At 39.2% G+C, this 19,591-nt stretch overlaps 3 protein-coding genes across 5 annotated transcripts in view; all 3 read left to right on the forward strand.

The window, feature by feature from the left end:
- The first annotated feature begins 9,227 nt into the window (after nucleotides 1-9,227).
- On the forward strand, nucleotides 9,228-10,199 carry LOC124594240. The gene has a single exon (XM_047132604.1). The coding sequence runs from the start codon at nucleotides 9,228-9,230 to the stop codon at nucleotides 10,197-10,199; it is 972 nt and encodes a 323-aa protein (XP_046988560.1).
- Nucleotides 10,200-10,357: 158 nt separating this feature from the next.
- On the forward strand, nucleotides 10,358-11,308 carry LOC124594241. Its single transcript, XM_047132605.1, has one exon. The coding sequence runs from the start codon at nucleotides 10,358-10,360 to the stop codon at nucleotides 11,306-11,308; it is 951 nt and encodes a 316-aa protein (XP_046988561.1).
- Nucleotides 11,309-14,877: 3,569 nt separating this feature from the next.
- The window catches only part of LOC124595823 (tubulin-specific chaperone E), a 67,820-nt gene continuing 63,106 nt past the window's right edge, over nucleotides 14,878-19,591 (forward strand). For 2 of the 3 annotated variants that reach the window (XR_006978251.1, XM_047134716.1), the window contains exons 1-2: nucleotides 14,978-15,125; nucleotides 15,932-16,159. Coding sequence is in view for 2 of the 3 variants with exons in the window: in XM_047134716.1 (XP_046990672.1) it covers nucleotides 15,945-16,159 (215 nt within the window). In the remaining variant the exon portion in view is untranslated. Of the gene's footprint in view, nucleotides 14,922-14,977; nucleotides 15,126-15,931; nucleotides 16,160-19,591 lie in introns of those variants that run through there. The other variant, XM_047134717.1, reaches the window with a different exon arrangement.

Consider the following 19,591-nt stretch of genomic DNA (forward strand, 5'->3'; position numbering starts at 1 on the left):
AGGCTTGTGGTGACGTATTTGTGTACCTCATGTGGGAATAATTCATCTTTTTCTCCACAAAAAGTATAAACCGGGAATGCTCCTTTTTGTCTCTCTTCGTCCAATTTCGTCGGATCCGAAGACGGGTTTTCAACAACATCCCACAGTTCGTCATGGACCAAATACGATTTTATGGCAAATTTCTGCGTAGAGTAATTTTCACGCCAAATCAACTTTTCAATCAGTGGAAGTTCAGTTGAGGCTGTACCACTCATTTATAGCTTTGAGTGAGAGAAAAAATATAGGCAGTCTTTATGAAACAATAATCAATCGGCAAAATATGAATGATCGGCACACTCGTAACTTCCGAACCGGCTTTGGATTCCCGCGCACGACTTCATTTTAACGTTTATAATACCTCACTTTCAAACTTGAGTCTGGGCCCATAACGTTTTGTTGAGCATTTTTTACTATAAACGTAAAAACTTTCTGAAACAACGTTTTATTAATAAATCAGTACTTGCATAAAAACCACTACACCTCAGAGCACTTAGTAATCATCGAATAATTACAACATAACGGAGAAAAAAAAAGCTGTTGATATCAGTTTACGTATCTTAACACAGCAGGGTGTAACTTTACTGTATGCAAACTGTAAGTAATCAAATAACTAATGCAAAAGATTTTAATTCACTCTCAACTTGTGATTTACGCTATTTTCCGGAAATGTGAATTTAATAATGAATGGACGCACTCAAATTAAATTGTTGGAGAGAAAAACAGAGAAATTAAACGGGATTCTCGAAGTTAACTTGCCTAAACGTAAACAAATATACGACTGTGACTCTACTTTACGATCTTTTCACGTTTCCGAGACTAATAGGTAACGGAAAGACGTTACTTTAATAGTAAACTTAAAAAAACGCTCTAAAACACTTATTTTAATGAGTAATTTTACCAAATTATATGTTATTCCAATACAAATAACTTATCTTTATAAGAACACAAAAACTCGGTCGTATTTAGCAGAACTTGGCTTGTACAATGAACTATAAAAGCAAACCAATGAGTAATTCATATCACCCAGATGCCCAAAATCTTGTGATGATTTTAAGATGCCTGAATTCAGTGTCATTCTATATTCTACTCATCGGAGAAGCAAGAAATAGTGGCTTGCTGTGATGAGTTTTTGCAGGTTGCAGGAAATGTAAAAAATGTAACATTACATTAATATTAGTTCCATAGATCATGAATACAACATTTCGTAATGATATGAAACATGTCAGTTTAACACCAGGTCTTTTTATACGATATATATGCAGGGTGGTCCATTGATCGTGACCGATCCAAATTCCTCACGAAATAAGCGAAAAACGAAAAAACTACAGAGGACGAAACTTGTCTAGATTGAAGGGGGAAACCAGATGGCGCCATGGTTGGCCCGCTAGATGGCGCTGCCATAGGTCAAACGAATATCAACTGAGTTTTTAAATAGGAACCTTCATTTTTTATTACATATTTGTGTAGTACATAAAGAAATATGAATGTTTCAGTTGGACCACTTTTTTCACTTTGTGATAGATGGCGCTGTAATAGTCACAAACATACCGCTCACAATTTTAGACGAACAGTTGGTAACAGGTAGGTTTTTTACATTAAAATACAGAACGTAGGTATGTTTGAACATTTTATTTCGATTGTTCCAATGCGATACATGTACCTTCGTGAACTTATCATTTCTGAGAATGCATGCTATTACAGCGTGATTAATGCAATAAATGCTCAAACTGATGTCCGTCAACCTCAATGCATTTGGCAATACATATAACGACATTCCTCTCAACAGCGAGTAGTTCGCCTTCTGTAATGTTCGCACATGCATTTACAATGCGCTGACGCATGTTGGCAGGCGTTGTTGGTGGATCACGATAGCAAATATCCTTCAACTTTCCCCACAGAAAGAAATCCGGGGACGTCAGATATGGTGAACGTGAGGGCCATGGTATGGAGCTTCGATGACCAATCCACCTGTCATGAAATATGCTATTCAATACCGCTGCAACCGCACGCGAGCTATGTACCAGACGTCCATCATGTTGGAAGTACATCGCCATTCTGTCATGCAGTGAAACATCTTGTAGTAACATGGGTAGAACATTACTTAAGAAATCAGCATACATTGCACCATTTAGATTGCCATCGATAAAATGGGGGCCAATTATCCTTCCTCCCATGATGCCACACCATACATTAACCTCCCATGGTCGCTGATGTTCCACTTGTCGCAGCCATCGTGGATTTTGCGTTACCCAGTAGTGGATATTGTGCCAGTTTACGTTACCGCTGTTGGTGAATGACGCTTCGTCGCTAAATAGAACGCGTGCAAAAAATCTGTCATCGTCCTGTAATTTCTCTTGTGCCCAGTGGCAGAACTGTACACGACGTTCAAAGTCGTCACCATGCAATTCCTGGTGTCTAGAAATATGGTACGGGTGCAATCAATGTTGATGTAGCATTATCATCACCGACGTTTTTGAGATTCCCGATTCTGCCGCAATTTGTCTGCTACTGATGTGTGGATTAGCCATGACAACAGCTAAAACACCTACTTGGACATCATCATTTGTTGTAGGTCGTGGTTGACGTCTCACATGTGGCTGAACACTTCCTGTTTCCTTAAATAATGTAACTATCCAGCGAACGGTCCCGACACTTGAATGATGTCGTCCAGGATACCGAGCAGCATACATAGTACACGCCTGTTGGGCATTTTGATCGCAATAGCCATACATCAACATGATATCGACCTTTTCCGCAATTGGTAAACGGTCCAATTTAAGACGGGTAAAGTATCACGAAGCAAATACCGTCCGTACTGGCGGAATGTTACGTGATACCACGTAATTTATAATTATTTATAATTCGGGTAAATGTTGTCCAATTACGAGGCGCCCAGCATGACGACAGCGTCCCAATCACACAGGCTTGATATATTCTATCGCCCATGGCAATGGCGTCCCTACCACAAAAGATAGAGGGCCCTGCTCTATCCACAAATGATGTGAAAAAAGAATAGGACAACAGTTACCTGAATTTAAATAATTTTAAATTTCTCGAGGTTTAATTAGTTACATTTATTACTATTATTTATTATGTTTTATATTACAATGGGAACAAACTATAAAATTTACGATTTCTTGCTTAAGCATGTAACTACCGTTGGTCACCATGGAGGGCGTTACCAGTTTTGGTGGCCGTTATTTAAGCTCATGCAGAGAGCCAACTGGGCACAGGCAGGGTGACGACTTCAGTGAGCGATCAAATGGGTATAAAAATCTGTTTATTTTTGTAACTTTGACTAATTGCTTCTAGATCACGTACATGATTACTTACTAATATTATAACTTTACAGTGTAAATTGCCCTGAAGATGACGCCATCATGAGTTGAAACAGGTTGGTGGCAAAATAAATAATGCGATTGTTACTGTCATTTTGAATAATTGATTATAAGTAAATTAATCGCTGTTTTTCTCCATACAACCATGTTATCTAAAAATTCTGATGGGAGATATGATCTGGAAAAAGTTTCTGGATCCCTCGATTTGATCTCAGTAATTAACTTTCTGACAAGAGTGGATAAAGACAGTAGGACTCTAACTGATAATGTTTTCTTTGGTGAAGCTTAAAGCAAGAAAATAACTGTTTACCCAGTAACAAATTACCTTTCTGATCATGACATGCAGCTATTTAGGATAAATAACACAATGCCTCACAGTATGGATAACCCTCATTAGAAAACATGTAGAATAATTAATGACTCCAGGACAAATTTTTTTGAGATTACTTTTCACAAAATGACCTGGGATGAAATTTATTATAGAATCAAACGCTAACATCAAGTTTAACCATATAATTATTTGAAAATAACTTTCCACGTAAGTTAGTCATGTAAACAAATCATAGATCATTAGAGGGATTATAGAATCTAGTGAAAGGAAAACGTAAATATATCTTTTGGTGTGAAAAAGTAGTGATCCTGCAGTAATTGCACACTGCAAAAACTACCCAAGTTACTCAGGAGGGCTATCTAAAAATCATGGAACATGCACATGATGTCAAAAATCAGTAATTCTGACAAAAGATATAACTATATATGGAATGTAGTGAAATGAGACATAGGACAACCAGCCACAGAACAAGATAACATCACTATTGAACTGACTGGAAGTGTCATAAGTGATAAATACCAGGTAGCAAATGTATTTAATAATCATTTCTAAAGTAGAGTAAGGGAACAAACAGTTCAAGAGAAATATTACAGAAGTATGTTGAAAATGAAATTCCTATGAATTCAATCATTTGAATGTATCACCAACTTCCCAGCTACAATTGAGAAAATTGTACATTCAATAATTTCAGTCTTAGCCAAAATACGTAACGTATCACTAATTCAGAGAGACTGAAATATGCCATTGCTGAACCCCTTTTCAAGAAAGATGATAAGACAGAGGTCAAAACTACAGACCTGTTTCACTGGTGTTAACATTTTCTAGAGTAGTATCTCACCTTAGCAATAATAATGCCCTTAGAAATCACAGTTTCGATTTCAAAAGGGTTACTCTACTGAGAATGCCATTTATATGTTAACTCACCAGATTTTACAAGCATTAATTAATAAAATAGTGTCAGTTGGCATTTTCTGCGACCTATCTAAAACATTTGATTGGGTGAATCACAGCATTCTCCTAGATAACTTGAAGTTTTATGGGACTGGTGGAACAGACAACCAATGGATAACATCATTCTAACAAAAGAATGCAGTCATTAGTAATCCAACCAATTAAGTCTAGAAACATAGTTCTTACTGGGGAGAAACCACTTATGTGTTTCCCCTGGTCGCAGTATTTCGTTCACAATTGTTTCTCATATATGGTAACGATTTAGATTCAGTATACAACAAGCAGAATTTATTGTTTTTTCAGACAACACTAGTATTTTAATAAATCCAAGCATAGATTCAGAAACAGAAGAAGTGGTAAACAAAGTTATGTAACGTATCATTGACTGATTATCTGTGAATGGTCTCAACCTCAACCTTAAAAAGACACCACATATTCAGTTCTGCACATCTAGGGGTACTAAATCTATAAGTTTAGCACATGGTGAGGAAATTATAAATAGGGTGGAAATTAAAAAATTCTTAGGTGTCCATACTGATCAGAATTTAAATTGGAAAATTCACATTCTGGAAGTCCTAAAACTATGTAGTTCAGCCACATTTGGTCTTCGAATCATTCAGATATTGGGGAGAAACAAATGAATAGTTTGACATAAGTCGCATATATTCATTCAATAATGTCATATGGAATGATGTTCTCAGGTAACTCATCTTTAAGAAAGAAAGTCTTCATTGTGTGATAATGTGCTGTAAGAATAATACGTTGGACCTCACCTTCGACCATCTTCTACATATCTGTTAGAGAAACTGAGCATTCTGACTACTGCTTCACAGTATATTTTTTTCCCTAACAAAGTTTGTTATAAATAATCAGCTGCAGTTCAAAAGGAATCATGATGTACATATTACAATACCAGAATGAAAAATGACATTCATTACTCCACATTAAGTTTGTTTTTAGCACAATGGGGGTGCACAATGCTGCAATTAGTACTTTTGTTCACCCACCCAGTGTCATAAAAGAAAGTCTGGCAAATGGCAAAGTAAAATCAGAAAACATACTGAGAAAATTTCTCCTTCACAACTCCTTTTATACCCTAGTGTATAAAAGACATTAGGTAGGAATTACTAACTCACATCAGTATGTTAGATTAATTTGCGATGTGAATGTAAATTGGCTGATTCCATATCATTACAATTTATTGTCCAAAATGATCCATGGAATACGTAAGCCCTTGATAAAAGCCGGTATCCCACAAATTACGTCTCCTGCTAGCTTATGAAGAATTTTGCGCTTACCGCCAACATAAGCGATGACAACAAGAACTAATGGAATAAAAATTAACTAAATAAGTCGCTATGATCACGTTTTATGGCCACACCACCTGTGACATTCATAGTATAGCGGTCAGAATACTGCTGAACGCTGATTGGCTGTTGGAAAACATGTGACATAGATGTGCAGAACAAGCCTAAACACTACTGCCATTGGTTGTGACCCCAACTATAACTAACTAATTACAATAAGCTGTATAACTTTGTTGCATTTTCTCCTTGTAGTGAAAATGGATTTGTTTTTGAATTTTCCGTTCTGTACCTTGTCAAGTCCAAGAAACATTTTTGGTTTTTCATTAATTGTAATCTAAAAAATTTTCTTCAGTTTTTGCAGGAGATTTCCGTTTCACTGGTGTTGCATCCAAATTAAGTACCATCATCAACACATGCAGCTAGATACATTTTCTATTCAGTATCTGATTTGTAACAGCAATGGTCAGATTTCAGTTGGATGACCTCTGCATTCTTACGAATCACATTCAGTGTCTTATTACACTCCAAAGGCGCTTGTTAGTTGGTTTTAATCAGTACAGTGCCTTTTCGAGCAGGTAATTTCTCCCAAGTGCTTTGTATCCCTCTGGAACTTCCACGATTACTTGATCCTTCAGATCACCATCATGAAAGGCAGTTTTGAAATTAAAGGCCATAATTCTAAAATATTATGCTATTGCAAGTGCAAATAGTAATCTAAGGGGACTAATTTCTTCAAGCACCTAAAAACCTCTTTAAAATCCCTTATCCATTGATCATGTTGACACTCTCTTGCAACTAACATAGCTTTCTACTTTCCACAACCCCTAATTGTAGATACTCCATTTTCCTTCAATTATATCTTTCCCATGAGCAGTTTTTTTCATCAGTGTAAATGTTCAATTTTTCTTCAGTGAATCTTTCTTTATATTTATAGCCTTATCTAATTTTACTTATCTTCCACTTCAGTGCATATTCCTTGTATGTGAGTGTGACACAGTCATTAAAACCTATTCGATTTCTTGGTTTCATAAATATATTTTGATCCTCTTGTGGATCTCTTTTTTCTGTTTCTAGATCTTCTCTTCTTTCCTCGTCTTCAAAATTTTCCCTCTGTTTGGACTCTGCTACTCACTCCAACTGCCATCTAGTGGCAGCTTCAGACTGGCCAGGTCAGACTGTCCAGTATAGTCTGCTCCCTGTCGGAAGAATTTGCAACCTATGTGCGGAAGTGGACCTCCCAGGTCCTTTGTGTGCACAGGTAGGATTAGCCGTTGTAACGGCCGAGCAGGTAGCTGCGAGACCCCGTAGCGGACGGGCGTGTATGTCTTCCAGCTAAGCCAGGAGCCGCAGTTGGCGCGCTGCCTGTGCAAGTTGTAACGTTTAATGTAATAAACAATTATAACAGACAACTTGTTCCGTCTACTTATTGTGAGTGGAAACAAGGGGAGGACAGTAAGTTCTCTCGCACTATACATTCACACTCCAATGTGCCACCACGGGAAAAAGAGCCCGCGCGCACATTTTTTGGTCCTCCGGGCCGGATTAGTGACCACGCGGAATTTACGTTCGCGCGGATTTGTTTTCTGGTATTTGTGAACTTCTAAAAAACCACGTGTGAGCTGCGCACGTTATCGGTTTCGTTGTTGACTGCTATCGAGTCCCAAGGCCTGTTCGGGACTTCGACAATAACAGCCTTAACGACGGCGATCGGGGACATATTTGTGAACATTTAATGTGTCTCTAATTCAAACGCGAGAGGCACACAAACGTGTCGGTGCCAGCATCATCGGTGACGTCACCTCCTGCTCCCGCCGAAACTTCGCGCCGCCGGAGACTGCAGCGCCTACCACGCCAGCTGCCAGTGCCCGTGACCGTGACACCGCTGCTGTTCCAGTCCGTACTGCCGCTGCAGCCTGGTAAGTGCAACAGTTGGCTTCCTGCTATCATCTTCCTGGTCCTAAAATGGAGCCCTCAGAGAAAACAAAATTAGTCAAGCAGAGAGGTGTAGCAAAGGCCGCTCTCGCGCGCTTAGCGAGCTTTGTGCAGTCTGCAGACAGTGCCAGCATCGAAATGTTGGAATGAAAATTAAATCGGTTGACTCGGGTTCGGACTGATTTTGAGTCGTCTCAAACACGACTGGAAATTGAAGACGAATCTGCAGATCACAGTAAGGACAGGGCAGAATTCGAGGATTCGTGGGACTTTGTTGAATCCACTCTCAAGGGTTCAATGAAGAGGTACACCCAGCTTCCGCAGCCTTTGGGCTCGAATCCATCAGGCAGTGTCAGTTCTCTGAAACTACCCGCTATTAACTTGCCAAATTTTGAAGGTGACTACCTTAAGTGGTCATCATACAGGGATACGTTTTTGAGTCTCATCATGAATAACAATTCAATTGATGACGTTCAAAAACTTCACTACCTTAATTCGTCTTTGCAAGGTGAAGCTAAAGACCTTTTGAAACATATACATGTCACAGCAGGAAATCTAGCGATAGCCTGGGGACTTATTACGCAGAGGTATAATAACCCAAAAATAATTGCAGCCAGACATGCTAAGGCTTTGTTGGCCTTGCCTACAGTCGGCCATGGCGCAGCGAGCGATTATAGGCAACTAATTAATCAAGTATGCAGCCATTTGAAGGCCTTAGAAGCTCTCAAACCTGATGTTCCACTTCATGAAGTTATTCTTTCGGAAGAGATTCTGTCCAGTATGCAACCCACAGATCGTCATGAGTGGGAGGTAAAGATGTCTGGGTCGACATTCACCACATTAAATCAACTAATAGATTTTTTGGAAACAAAATGTCAGGCCCTTGAGTTGATCAGGTTCAGGGATAACACCTCAAGGGATTTGCAAGGAAATGTCAATAATTTAAATCAAACAAGACATGTGAGGAGGGCTCATCTCGCTAATGCTGATGCTGAGGAATCATGTAATTTTTGTAGTGAACCTCATACTATCACTAAATGCAAGGAGTTTCAAGCACTAAATGTCGATGAGCGGCGGGCATATGTCACAAAAAATAAGCTTTGTTTTTTGTGCATCCGCTCTGGTCATTTCTCGACTAAATGCAGGATTTCTCCATGTAAGACCTGTAAAGGAAGGCACAACATACTGCTCCACAAGCCTGCTGAACCAAGGAATGGGCAGAATAGTGAACCAGGAGGCCATTCCCTGGCCCATCAAACTACGAACGGGAAGGCAAACACCCATTGTAATGTTTTGTTGGCAACAGCTGTTGTCGACATTAAAGACAGCATGGGTAGACAGCAGGTTTGCAGAGTTCTGCTAGATAGTGCGAGTGAGCTATCCTTTATATCTAAGGGCATGGCAGAGAAATTAAAACTGAAACGAAGTAAACATTCGTTTCCTGTGAAGGGCATAAACAATGCCTTTGCTGCCTCAGTGTCTTACACTTGTGATGTTGAACTATCGTCTAGGGTCAACGACTTTCGTGTCAGAACCACTTGTGCTGTCGTAGATCATGTCACCAGTGACCTACCAGCGAGCAAGATAGACACAAGGTCCTGGAGTGTCCCATGTAATCTTCCGCTCGCTGATCCAGAATTCAACAAACCTGCCACAGTAGATATAATTCTTGGTGCTGAGGTTTTCTTTGACGTTGTTTGTAAGGAAAGGCTGGTGAAACCAGGTCATCCCTCACTGGTCGAAACAAAATTTGGCTGGATTTTGTCTGGTAGGATGCCTTCAGTTTCATGCAACATGCCTCGTTCTACAGTGACCTCGTGCTTTGTTAGAGGTGACAATTTAGATGCCAAACTGCAAAGATTTTGGGAGTTAGAGGAACTGTCTACGAAAACGATTAGTAAGCAGGGTAAAATATGTGAGGCTCACTTTCAGCGCCACACGGCACGAGATGAAGAAGGGAGATTTGTGCTTCGACTACCAATGAAACCTGACGGTAAATCATTAGGCGAATCACGACAACAAGCATCTCGGAGATTGGCCCATCTTGAGAGGAGGTTTAAAAGGCAACCGAATCTGCAGAAGGAATACGCTGCATTCATGCATGAATATGGTAATGAGATCGCTTTGTTGAAGGCCAGCTCCCCTATTCCACATTATAGCAAATTAAGGGATTTGCACCCGTTTGTTGATGCCGAAGGTATTTTACGAGTGGGAGGGAGATTAATGAATGCTGATGTACCGTATGATGAGCGCCATCCTATTATCGTACCGCCTATACATCATTTGACAAAACTCTCATAATACGTGAACATGAAAATCTGTTGCATGCTGGGTCACAAATTTTGTTGGCTATGTTGCGTAGGAGGTTTTGGATCCCCATTGGCCGTAACACAGTCTAGGGAGTTATCACAAAATGTTTAAAATGCTTTAGGCTTAAGTCCAAGACAGTAGTTCAACTCATGGGTCAGCTACCTGCAGCTAGAGTAAACCAGTCTCATCCATTCCAGCACTGTGGAGTAGATTATGCAGGTCCTATTGCTGTAAAGCATGGTGGAAGGCGGAGTAAAGTTACCACCAAGGCTTATATTGCTTTATTCATTTGCATGGCAACCAAGGCCATCCACTTAGAATTAGTTAGTGACTTGGTAACAAGTTCATTTTTGGCCACCCTCAGGAGATTCATTGCAAGAAGAGGGAAAGCTTCTCACATGTACAGTGACAATGGTACCACATTTGTATGTGCAGACAATGAGCTTAAACGTTTTCTCTCCAACGATGTTACTGTTGAAGGTGTGGTGAATTATTCGACCTCAGAGGGAATCAGTTGGAGGTTCACTCCACCTCGTGCCCCTCACTTTGGTGGACTCTGGGAGGCAGGAATCAAATGCATGAAGTCGCCTCTCAAACGCGTCATCGGCAATGCAGTGTTGACATTTGAAGAACTGACTACTGTGTTAATTCAGATAGAAGCATGCTTGAATTCAAGGCCATTGTGTCTTCTCTCTGATGACCTAGATTCTCCTGCTGCTCTCACTCCTGGTCATTTCCTAATCAGACAGCCCCTTTGTGCTCATCCTGAACCCTCTGTCCTTGAGGTTCCCGCCAACAGGTTGCACAGATGGCAACTTGTGCAGCAGTTGCATCAGTCCTTTTGGAAGAAGTGGTCCACAGAATATATACATGATCTGCAGCAACGCAAAAAATGGACATCGGAAGGAGCATGGCAACCCCAGATCGGCGATCATGTGCTGGTCAAGGAGGATAATTTGCCTCCCTTGGTGTGGAGGCTGGGTGTCATTGACCAGCTGTTTCCCAGTCCTGATAAGTGTGTGCGTGTGGTAATGGTAAAAACTGCTAATGGGCATATTAAGAGGCCTATAGCAAAATTGTGTCCCCTACCTAAACAGTGAATCAGTTAAGTGTTCCCTCAGATCTGTGTAGTGATATATGATACAGAGCCACTGCCAAATTGTCAGTTACTGGAATAACCTCATAATTCGTAAAATCGGCTTGGGAGGCTGTGGATGTTTCTTGTGGACTAACTGCTGTTAGTATTGATTTCATGTTTTTATGCAGTATAATATTAATACTCTATTGTTTTGTGTCCTGCATGTTAGTACCCATCGTGTTTCACATGCAGCATGACAGTGGTGTTTGGTGATGTGGGCATCCCAAATGTTAGTATATTCATGTTTTATGTGCATTGATATTGTGTCTAGTTATATTTTTATTGTTTACTTGTTTTGGTGTTGGTGTTTGTTAAAATGTTGGTTATTTGTAAAAAATGTTAGTGTATTCATGTTTTATGTGCATTGATCTTGTACCTAGTTATATTTTTTATTGTTTACTTGTTTTGGTTTTGTTGTTTGTTAAAATTTTGGTATTTGTAAAATGAGAAAACTCATTTTAGAGTGGGAGTATGTTTGGACTCTGCTACTCACTCCAACTGCCATCTAGTGGCAGCTTCAGACTGGCCAGGTCAGACTGTCCAGTATAGTCTGCTCCCTGTCGGAAGAATTTGCAACCTATGTGCGGAAGTGGACCTCCCAGGTCCTTTGTGTGCACAGGTAGGATTAGCCGTTGTAACGGCCGAGCAGGTAGCTGCGAGACCCCGTAGCGGACGGGCGTGTATGTCTTCCAGCTAAGCCAGGAGCCGCAGTTGGCGCGCTGCCTGTGCAAGTTGTAACGTTTAATGTAATAAACAATTATAACAGACAACTTGTTCCGTCTAGTTATTGTGAGTGGAAACAAGGGGAGGACAGTAAGTTCTCTCGCACTATACATTCACACTCCAATGTGCCACCACGGGAAAAAGAGCCCGCGCGCACACCCTCCATTTTTCTTCAGAAATTTGATGTTCTACATTTAGATTATGTCCTTCAAATTGATGAGTAAACTCAGCATCTCTTGTTCTAGAAAATTTTCCAATTTCCAACTTCGTATGACATTGCCATTGTTGTATACAGGGTGAGTCACCTAACGTTACCGCTGGATATATTTCGTAAACCACATCAAATACTGACGAACCGATTCCACAGACCGAAGGTGAGGAGAGGAGCTAGTGTAATTGTTTAATACAAACCATGCACGGAAGTATGTTTTTTAATACAAACCTACGTTTTTTAAAATGGAACCACGTTAGTTTTGTTAGCACATCTGAACATATAAACAAATACGTAATCAATGCCGTTTGTTGCATTGTAAAATGTTAATTACATCTGGAGATATTGTAACCTAAAGTTGATGCTTGAAACCTCCGACGTTCAGTTGCGTGTTGTAACAAACACGGGCCATGGTCGGCGAGCAGCATCTGCAGGGACATGTTTACGATGACGACTGTGTTTACGAGTGTGGCTGTAGTGCACTGTTGTGGTTTGGTCTAGCTGTCGCAGTGTCCGCATGTAGTGCTTGCTGCTATTGTTATTCTGCATTCGTCTCTGCATGCAGACCAACTGTAGTACACCGTGTTACCAGTCTGTGATAGTGTAGTGTTGTAGGAACTGTGACCATGGTGTATTCGAACTCTGAAAAGGCGGAGATGATACTCATCTATGGCGTGTGTCGACGAAATGCAGCTGAAGCCTGCAGGGTGTATGCAGAACGGTACCCGGGCAGAGAGCATCCAACATGCTGCACATTGCAAAACATCTACCGCCAACTGTATGCAACAGGTATGGTCGTAACACGCAAACGGGTCCGTAACAGGCCCGTCACAGGAGAAGCGGGTGCAGTTGGTGTATTAGCTGCTGTTGCCATGGACTCACTCATGAGTACATGGGACATTGCGAGAGCCGGTGGACTGAGTCAAAGTAGTGTCATGCGCATACTGCATCGTCACCACTTTCACTCGTTTCAAGTGTTGCTACATCAGTAATTACATGGTGATGACTTTAATCATCGAGTGCAATTCTGTCAATGGGCATTAACAGAGAATGCGTTGCAGTTCTACCTGTTTACCGATGAAGCGGGTTTCACAAATCACGGGGCAGTGAATCTACGGAACATGCATTACTGGTCCGTGAACAATCCTCGCTGGCTCAGACAGGTAGAGCGACAGCGACCATGGACTGTAAATGTATGGTGCGGAATCATTGGCGACCACCTCATTGGTCCTCACTTCATTGCAGGGGCCCAAACAGCTGCAACATACATCGCGTTTCTACAGAATGATCTGCCAACGTTGCTCGAAAATGTCCCACTGGAAACGCGTCGACGTATGCGGTATCAGCATGATGGTGCACCTGCACAATCCGCAATTAACAGTAGGCTGACCCTTGACAGGATGTTCGATGGGCGTTTCGTAGGACGTGGAGGACGCATAAATTGGCCAGCCCGTTCTCCTGATCTTACACCTCTGGACTTCTTTCTGTGGGGTATGTTAAAGGAGAATGTGTACCGTGATGTGCCTACAACCCCAGAGGATATGAAACAACGCATTACGGCAGCCTGCGGCGACATTACACCAGGTGTACTGCGGTGTGTACGACATTCATTATGCCAGAGATTGCAATTGTGTGCAGCAAATGATGGCTACCACATTGAACATCTATTGGCCTGACATGTCGAGACACACTCTATTCCACTCCGTAATTGAAAACGGAAACCACTTGTGTACGTGTACCTCACCCCTCATGGTAATGTACATGTGCGTCAGTGAAAAATACCAATAAAAAGGTGTTAGCATGTGGACGTAATGTGCTGTTCCAGTCTCTTTTGTACCTAAGGTCCATCACCGGTCCCTTTGGATCCCTACGTAATTCGGTGCTCTCCGATACACACGATCGAACAGCGGAGGAGTGGTACTCAAGCGTCAATTTTAGGTTACAATATCCCGGATGTAATTAACATTTTACAATGCAACAAACGGCACTGATTACGTATTTGTTTATATGTTCAGATGTGCTAACAAAACTAACGGGGCTCCATTTAAAAAAACGTAGGTTTGTGTTAAAAAACATACTTCCGTGCATTTTTTTATGGTTTGTATTAACCAATTACACTAGCCCCTCTCCTCACGTTCGATCTGTGGAATCGATTCGTCAGTATTTGATGTGGTTTACGAAATATATCCAGCGGTAATGTTAGGTGACTCACCCTGTATACTCTTTCACCACTTACATCCAGTTTTTTCCTTAAATAATCAAATTGCTTTGTGAAGACCACAGATCGAAAATACCCAAGTTTCCTTTTTTTTTTTTCTTCAGGTTGGATGTTTGCGGGTGGAACTTTTGTAGCTTATGTTGACGGGGAACGTAAGAGAAAATCGTCGTATGTCATAGATATAAAATGCACTTCTGGCACAAACCTTCATGTTGATTTGCAGAATATAGATTTTGCAGGCACTCCTCGGTAACCATATCAGTATTCTGTTTGTCTTTTTCGTCAATAATTTGTTGGAAGAACCTATTGTAATTTGTTTTTTCCGAAACCAACTGTACTCTATTATGTTCAGCACCCTTTCTCTGCTAGTTGTAAAACATATGCGAAGCGGTTCAGCGATTGGCTTCACCAAAGTCTGGGAAAGTAATAGCAATATTTTTCTAACCGATTAGCAAACATTAATTCAAACTACAATTTTCAAATAATAAAATAAATACTGCTGAAATGTGAAAGGAAGATTCTTTCCACAAACATCCTTGAGTAATTCCATGGTGATCCAGAGATAAAACAGTCTTATGCTCCTTCGAATACAGTAAACGGCACAAAATTGTGAACGTCAAATGAATGGTAGCTTGATATTTTTATGCTGTTTAGCGTAATGAATTTCCTTTGTAGACATTATAAACAAATTACACACTTCTTTGTAGCCTGAAATGTATTTTCATTAGTGAAGTTTGTATTGAGTGTAATGTGGCATGGTTATAAAAATATTACTGATTGCGTAGAAAGTATTAAATGAAATAGCGTCTGCTCGTTACACTATGTGAATTGAGTACAGATTGTTTAGTTACTTCACTATAATGAAGCGCGTCAGCGTTTGTTGCGGGTGTGTCAATAGCTCATGGGATGCACATTGTCAAAGGTACTGCAAACGTGTTTATCCGAACGAGGAATTCTTCGAGTTTAGAACTGAAGAGCCCTGTTCTCCAGTAATATGAAAAACAGGCCGAATGACACAGCCATTTTAAACACTTATCTTGAAGAGAAGTTGAAAGGACTCATACTGGCTGGATGCGAAGGAAATTTATTTAAGCTGAAAGAAACAAAACATATTTGTTCAGTGAATCAATAAAGTGCGTGTAGTGGATATGACGTCTGAGATACCAGTAGTATTTTACAGTTTATATTTACGACTGCGATCCAACCTTTACATATGTTTTTTTCTTATATGTGGACCGATTTGACAGGTGCCCTATTAGAATAACACACCTTTGATATTAAACCGATTTAATGTTCCATTTAAGATCATTTAGATGCCAGTGAGAGCGAGACCTATCAGTAAAAAGAATTTGCAGAGATATATAGTCACAACAGTTTGAAAATGCTATTGTCAAATTCTGAATTTGTGTCTTTAAGTTGTGTTTATATTTCAGTTTTGTCTTGATAATGATTGGCCCAAATATTCCTGGGAACACGACAAAAGATGAGTTCTCATTACTTCAGTTGGGTCAGCGCATAGAATGCAGTGGTTCATATGGAACTGTGAAGTACATTGGAGAAGTGCCACCAACTAAAGGAATATGGCTGGGTATTGACTGGGATGAGCCACATAGAGGAAAGCATGATGGAATGTACAATGATGTTAGATATTTCAAGGCAAGGTAAGGCAGCATTCTTCAGCATTATTATACGTCTTCACAGTACCTACAACATGTCTCTACCAGCAAGTGGAAACACACATAAATAACCTTATACATTGTACAAGAAACAGTACTGTTTATTGATGAAATGGGAAGTTAGAAATAGACACAAAATGCGCCTTGTTTTCCACTGTGTGAGTCTGACTGTGATATAATGAAAGAGAACAAGTGTACGAAAAGGGAACATTAATGTCTACTTGCAGTAACTGGCAGTTTAAAGGGCAAATTAATTTAATATTTGTTGTATTAAAATGACGATCAAAGACTTATTATCATCAACCATGTGACATCCACTGCTCTGGATAAAGTTTGGAGATATGCTTTCTTTTGCAAACATTCTGTAAATAATATTGCAGCTTCCTGTAGTATGAATTTTCCTCCAACTGTAAAACAGTTCTGATGGAACTTTGTCATCTCTTGGTGCTTGCCATTCTGCATACCTCAGATGTCTTTTGCACCTTATCTGGTATTAGGTCTGAAATTTTATTTTGAAAAAAGGTTGCTTGACCATCTCAGAAAAAATTTATATTTGCTGGGTGAATTCCTCAATGTTTAGTAGTCACAAAAATATTTTTTAAAAAATTTATTGTTTATTATTTTGAAATGGCAGCCATACTTGTACCAGGCCACATGCGTTTTTTTCGTATTCACAAGCATCTAAATTTTTCACAGATATTCAGCAGTGGATTATCCTAAGCCTTTCAGATAAAATGCATTTAGTTCAGCACACTCTGAGTTACAAATAAACACCATTATCACTTAGCCGAATGTATTCTTTAATATATTTTTAATAGTTCAAAGTTATCAGCCACAAATTAAAATAAAACTCAATTTTTTAACAGTAGTTTTCCAAAGAAAGATTAATTTCTCCACTTTAATATTTTTTCTGCTATTACACTGTATATTATAGCTAGGCTACTTTTTATAGAGTATCAATTATGAGCAGCTTGCACTTCAAAATACACTATTTTTTTAAAAAAAGGGATATTTTTTAATTTTTCCATTTTGTGCCCTGCAGTATCTTTGTTTGAGGACCAGATAAAAATCTGAAACTTTCACAGTTAATAGGCCTTCATGATATCAACTTCAGTATAAATTTCAACTTAGAGATTCAGTTGGAAGCTATGGAAAAAAATTACAAACATGAGTCAAAAACACGTTATTTTAACATTTGTGATATCTAGGCTTATGGAATAAAATATATCAGTTACAGTATATAATTTAATCATATCTATGATTCCTTACTTTTTCTTATTGAAAATAAGGCTGCTAATTACATTATATTGTTCTCTTGTTATTTGTTTTTAGTACGTCGCTCATTGACATTGAGAAATTTGTTCACTCAGTTTGGGTGTTAGATTATAAGTTTGCACAGTCACAGTTGTAAATTCCAAGGGAGACAGCTTCCTTAGTACATTTTTAAGTGGCATCCAACCTTGATCCTTCTCAATTTTTTTAAAAGATGTCCTTGATCCTGGAGGGTGATAAAATACATGTTCATCTTGGTTTTGACAGTCAATATTATCAACTTCACCAATCCACCACTGTTCATCGTAAACACAAGCCACTATGTCTTTATTTTGAAGAACCAGTTGTGCAAGATTTCCACACTGATGAAGTTCACTATCAGGCGAAGTTGATGTGATCTTACTCTTCAGTAAGTTGTCTGAATGGGGTACAAAACAATGAAAATATCGAGTGCCTTTAATTTTCTGACAAGTGTTGTATCTTTCTTTCAAGACACTGAATATAGACGTATTGTATTTCCTCACATTGTACAAAAACATAGGTAGTTCCTTTAATATGTTTTTTACATAATTCAAACATTTCTTGAGGTGTTATGATATGATTGTCATCGGTCTGTTGCAGACTTGCTTTTGTGACAGCTCGCTCTGTTGTACCCCCGACACCATCACAAGGATTCTTCCCATGGCATGAAACGAAAAAGTGCCATTCTACATCAAACCCAAAATCTTCTTTATGAAAGGAGATTCCCCCCCCCCCCCCCCCCCCCCAAATATTGACTTGCTGCCCCATCCGAAAAGTAAATCAGTTTTTTTATGGAAGGGTGGTGCTGTTTAATCTAGGTTGTTAATTTTAGTTAAAAAATGAGCACTGCTGTAGTGTTGTGTTCAAGGTAGTCACTTATGATACAAAAGCTGTGGCTCATCAATTTATCTTCACCTTTATAATAGAATACAAATGGATGAACTGTGGCCTGTTAGTTTACCCAGTTGTGCCCTCGTACTTCATCTATAAAAACAAAGGAATAATTTTTTGAAGAGTCAGCAAGAACTAAGCATTCATCAGCTGCCAAGTTTTTGCTTTTTGTCTTTCAAAAATTTACTTTTAGCTTTTCCAATAAAATAATGCATGCATTTTCAGATTTTCAAGGTTAGCCACCAACACTTCAAAAAACTCTTCTCATGATTTTATGACTGTCACCATTTCAGTTCTGTCTTGTGTCACCCATTGTTTGTATTTTGTATTGTCAGGCATCAAATCATCTTCTTCGGATTCTTCAAATATTTCAAGTAAGGCTTGTTTGCCTGGAAAATCTTCACATTTTCCCTTGATCATACAATTGTAACTGTCAATACTGCATACCATAACTTCCAAAAGGTCTTTATAGTCAACTCTATGATTAGCCCCAACTATCATCAACTTTACGTTCTGATGATACAAACAAACACAAACATTATGGGTGCCAGATGCCCCTGCAACACTACACAATCTTGGTCTCAAATTGTAAAACTTTGATCTTCCAATTTTAATGCCGGGATTTTCTTTTTTAAATTCAGTGAATAGTTCAGTTAAATTACTCAATATTAACGTGTTTTGTCTTTGAATCTTAGAACCATTTTCCTTCACAGAAACACAGTCTTTTTTGCCAGACATCAAACTGCTGTTATTGTCATCATCATAATACTTTACAACTTTATTGATTGTGTTTTCATCTACCAAATTAGATGGACTTTTCTTTTGTAATGCTGGTAAAATTCCCTGTTCTTTTACTAATTGCCTTGTTAACTTAACAAGACGTTCTGACACATTAAATTCATCACTAACTTTTGCTCGACTCCAATAATTTGGCAGTAAACTGATAATCTTAATTTTATCCTCTTTGTTTGAAGTACAGCATTTAGTTTTTCTATCAAATCATCATATCCGGTTGGTGAAGTTTTAGAACTTCCATCTGTTTTAGTACAAACTGTATTTTTAAATGAAACTTCCAAATTCTTTTTGGCTGTAGCTGCCACTTTCTCAGTTTTTGTATACAAGGCACTTGGTCTTTTATATTGACTTAGTTTTCTGACTTTACTAGCGGGCGATATACCCAGGATTTCACAAGCTGTATCTACTTTTTTAATGGTTGCTGATAAATCACAAAAT

The sequence above is a fragment of the Schistocerca americana genome, chromosome 2, assembly GCF_021461395.2.
Source record: "Schistocerca americana isolate TAMUIC-IGC-003095 chromosome 2, iqSchAmer2.1, whole genome shotgun sequence".
NCBI lineage: Eukaryota > Metazoa > Arthropoda > Insecta > Orthoptera > Acrididae > Schistocerca > Schistocerca americana.

Bases quoted from the DNA above. Each gene is read 5' to 3' on its own strand.
- LOC124594240 (XM_047132604.1), top strand. From the start codon at position 9,228: ATGGGTAGACAGCAGGTTTGCAGAGTTCTGCTAGATAGTGCGAGTGAG.
- LOC124594241 (XM_047132605.1), top strand. From the start codon at position 10,358: ATGGGTCAGCTACCTGCAGCTAGAGTAAACCAGTCTCATCCATTCCAG.